The sequence below is a fragment of the Cannabis sativa genome, chromosome 9 (genome assembly GCF_029168945.1).
Source record: "Cannabis sativa cultivar Pink pepper isolate KNU-18-1 chromosome 9, ASM2916894v1, whole genome shotgun sequence".
In the NCBI taxonomy this organism is placed as follows: Eukaryota; Viridiplantae; Streptophyta; class Magnoliopsida; order Rosales; family Cannabaceae; genus Cannabis; species Cannabis sativa.
Window position 1 is genome coordinate 61,216,876 of NC_083609.1, and position 4,521 is coordinate 61,221,396.

The window sequence follows — 4,521 nt, forward strand, 5'->3', positions numbered from 1 at the left end:
TTTTGAATTAAGGGGCCATGCCATTTTAACCAAATTTAACATGAAACCAATCTTCATATCCACGTCATAATAGTAAGAATTCATTGTAACTAGTAGAGAAAAATATTTCGAAAGATGGGTCCGGGCCACATTTTACAAAGCGGTACGACTATAAAAAAAATGAGATTTTTTTACTGTTTTGATTGAAAGGATTGTTAGTATTTGAAGACTAAATTTTCTTTTTTGTTGTAGTGTAGCATTTTATAGGGTGAAAAAAAAAGGTCAAAAAAATAATTCATATATTTGCAACTTATCATGAACTCACCTTGGTGTCAAAAATAAGGATGCCATTTCATAAAACTCATCTTAAAATAGTACTACACATAGTGATGAGATTTATTAATTATTACATGACATTCATTTCATAGTAAGACTTAAAGTTTGGACAACAAATATTCATTTTGGTTTTATTTTTCCATTCCTAATTCTTTTGAAGTATGGAGGCAACTACAACTACCCACATATATTAAAAGCATAAAATATGTAAAAAAAAAAATATAGTGAATGAAATTGCATTATTAATATTATTTATATATTAACACAATAAAATTTGTGGCTAAAAATATTAATTAGCTAGTCACGTTTTTGTCACTAATTAAATATGTTTTAAATTAGTATATACTATCTTTTAGTCAAAAACAATTTTTTGTATAAAAAATATATATTTTAACTAAATAATTTATCATTAAGAGTATTTTTTTTAACACATATGACTTTTCCTTCTAAATTCAAATTAACCTTGGAAAGTTTTTTGATATGTGATCATTTCATAGGTTGTTCGATTACCCTATTTGATCTTCATTGAATTTTTGTAGTGGCTTATAAGTAAAGTTCTCTTTGATTGCATTTATTAATTATATTTGTTTAAAATAATCATCAAGACAACATGGCTGGAAAAGGAAATGATTAATCATTAATGTATGCTAAATTAGTTGTTTGTAAACTGACTTTTGTGGTGGCTAATAATAATATATATAAAACAAATTATTGATCATTAATATTAATAATATATATACTTGTTTGTGAAGGACGTTATGAATATTATGATACACTTGTTTTTGGAATATTTTATGGTATATATATATATATATATTTAATATATATATACACATATAGTTTGGTATTTTGATTCCTACTTATAGGTTTTGTTGATTATGTTGAAGATTTTTGGTTATTATACATTGCATTTTTTTGTCATTGAAATTTTTGTGTTAGTTTAAGTGTTTATGTATAAATATATATATATATATATAAAATGTTATGGTTTGTATTTATTTATAAATTAATCTGTAGAAGATTTGTGATGTGGTGACATATATATTTTGTAGATGTATTAGGTAATTAGAGGATTTTTAATAAAATCTATTACTTTATTTTTGAAAATATTTGATTTTGTTTTTTGTTGTTTGTGATTATAATAAAGTATAAGCCCATAAGTATATATCTCTAAAATAAGAGTGATATATATATATATATATACTAGTCTACTTTCTCTGGACGATCGATATCACCTTTGGAAAACATGTACATGACATCCATCGATCTCTAGAACATGCTAGCTAGTTTTCATTCCACCATTTTGTTCCCGATCGATCGAAGTGAAGACTACTCCATGATTCCACTGTACTAGACTCCATCGATCTCCGAGAGTCTCCAGACATGCCAACATATATATATATATATATATATATATAAATAGGTCTACTATTGTAGCTAGCTAGGTTGTCCCTTTCCTACATTTGCCAAAACAAATTTCGATCTCTTATAAATTGTATATATCACGTAATTTTTTTAGATGCTTAAGAAATATATAGTAGTCTGATCTTAACGGTGTAACATTTTTATAAATATATATATACGACCAGAGAGAGCTACCCAATCACTTACTTGTAATTAATGGATTCAGATTTATTTGGTTCTTAATTAAGCAAAAACGTTGTCAAAATAATCACTAAAGAACTTTATTACTGTAAAAGTTTGAAATCTTAATACAAGTAACTCATGCATGCACTAAATAATATCTCATTAATTTCTGTGTTAATTAATATCTTTTCAACTTCACTCTCATTTATTTCTTCTATATTTTTTTAGTTGACCGAAAAATCAGTCAGCATTTCTATTTTACATCACTTAAATAATATATAACATCTTAATAATAAATCTTAAAAAAGGAGAAAAATAAAGGTAAACTTACATAAAATATTACTTAAAATGTATTTGAATAAGCGATCATTTCTTGATCTAGATATCATATGGAGATAAAGAAACTTTGAAATTTACAATATTGACTCTATAAAATCAAAGGATATAAAAAAACATAGAACGATTAATACACTTTTATATATATATATATATATATATACTTGATTATTTTAAATGCTCAAATTAAATTTTAAAATATTAATATTACTGTATTTTAAAAGTGCTAACTCAATCTGTATACGATTTAATATTACTGTATTTTAAAAGTGCTAACTCAATCTGTATACGATTTAATTATATGTAGAAAGTAGAAATAACCATTCACATACTTCCAATCAAGTCAAGCATACATAGTCAATGCTTGACTTGACAAAATACAGTAATATTAAAATAATGTGCTGTTGGTTTAATTACAAATGTCAAAATTTTCAATAAATAAATTTATATATATATATGTATGTATACTCACAACCTATATTCACCAAAAGTTCACAAATTTGAGATATAGGGTTCACAAAGTTCTTATATATAAAAAAAATATGGCAAGTTCTACTAGTTCTCCAAATATTATCACACTAAAGTTGCTGATCAATACAAAGGAGAAAAGGGTTTTATTTGCTGAAGCTGGAAAGGATTTCACTGATTTTCTATTCTCTCTTTTATCAATGCCAATTGGTACCATCATAAGGCTTTTATCTACCAATGGTATGGTTGGTACCTTAGGTAAACTCTATCAAAGCTTAGAAAATCTAAGTGAAACTTACATACAATCTAATGTCAATAAGGATACCCTTCTCAAACCCAAGTCATCATCATCTTCATTTGTCCTTTTACCACTTCTCTTATTGACCAATACTAATACTACTACTACTAATAGTAGTAGTAGTAGTGCTACACCTACCAATAATGTAAAACAAATCTTTTCTTGTGGTACAGGTTACCAATGTAATAGCAGTCCTTTTAATACATACTCCTCTTGTCGTAAATATGTATCTGATGACTCAAAAGCCATTTGCCCTAATTGTAAAAGTTTCATCAATAAGATGTTGACTTATGTGCCACCACCATTACCCCCTAATAATAATAATAATGTTGGCTTATCATCATCTTCATCATCTTCATTATCATCTGGGGTTAATAATGATCATCATCAAGTTGGTATTGTGAAAGGAGTGGTTACTTATATGATTATGGACGATCTTGAAGTGAAGCCAATGTCTACTATCTCAAGCATTGCTTTACTTAACACTTTTAATGTTAAGGAGGTTGGTGCCCTTGAGGAGAAGACTGTTTCCCTTGGTATTAATGAGGTGTGTATGTTTAATTTATAAAAAAATCACTACTATTTTTTTTTTTTTTGTGACTAAAAAAATTGTTACTAAGTTTATGTTATTGTTGAAAAATTTTTGATTAAAAAAGTAATAGTTTTTCAGAAAAATTATAATTTGTTGGAATTATTAGATGTATATGTATTTTATTAAGTTTTGTGACTAATTAAAATTAAATGAGTAAATCAACAATAATTTTTATTTAAGTATTACCTTTATTTTGAGCAATAAGTAATTTTTATTATAATTAAAATTGATTTTAGTAAATATATTTATATATATATTGTGTAATGATTGTATATTTTTTATTTAATTATTATTTTTGTTATATATTATTAATTGTTTTGCTGATCATGTATGGATAGGGTTTGAGGTTGCTGAAGGCTTCTTTGGAGACAAAAACAGTTCTTACTCATGTGTTCTTGGGAAAATAGAATCATATATACCAATTATATATAATGTTGTCCAACTCCAACTCATCATCATCATCATCATAGTCTTCTTGGATCATCATCTTAATAATTTTGAGTTTAAAGAGTGTTTTTTGTTGCTTGATTATATATGGAAATATTATTAATGCTTTGATGAATTAATGTTTCTTGCTTTGTTTTATAATTTTCTTATTCCTAAGATTTGTGTGTACGAGATTTTGATGAGAGTTGAAAGTGCAATTTATGATTATTTCTTTTTCAATTATTATTATTATTATTATTATTATTTAGAGAAGTATTAATTAAAATATCTTATTATAATCTTTCAGTTACACTTGAAATACACTTAAATTAATAGATCTCATATTAATTATTCATATGTTTAATTTTATAAATAAGAATCATATATGTATCATTTTCAAATATTGCGTAAAATTATTTACAATGTCAATGTGTCACAATTATTACTTCTTCACAACAAAATTTATCATTCCATAATGCAAATTTCAAATTATTATTGT

The 4,521-nt window shown here is 25.1% G+C and overlaps 1 protein-coding gene across 1 annotated transcript; it reads left to right on the plus strand.

Annotated features, from left to right (window-relative positions):
• Nucleotides 1-2,762: 2,762 nt before the first annotated feature.
• Nucleotides 2,763-4,216, plus strand: LOC115723148 (uncharacterized). Its single transcript, XM_030652583.2, has 2 exons — nucleotides 2,763-3,551; nucleotides 3,935-4,216. The coding sequence occupies exons 1-2, from the start codon at nucleotides 2,781-2,783 to the stop codon at nucleotides 4,001-4,003; spliced, it is 840 nt and encodes a 279-aa protein (XP_030508443.2). The 5' UTR covers nucleotides 2,763-2,780; the 3' UTR covers nucleotides 4,004-4,216.
• Nucleotides 4,217-4,521: the final 305 nt, after the last annotated feature.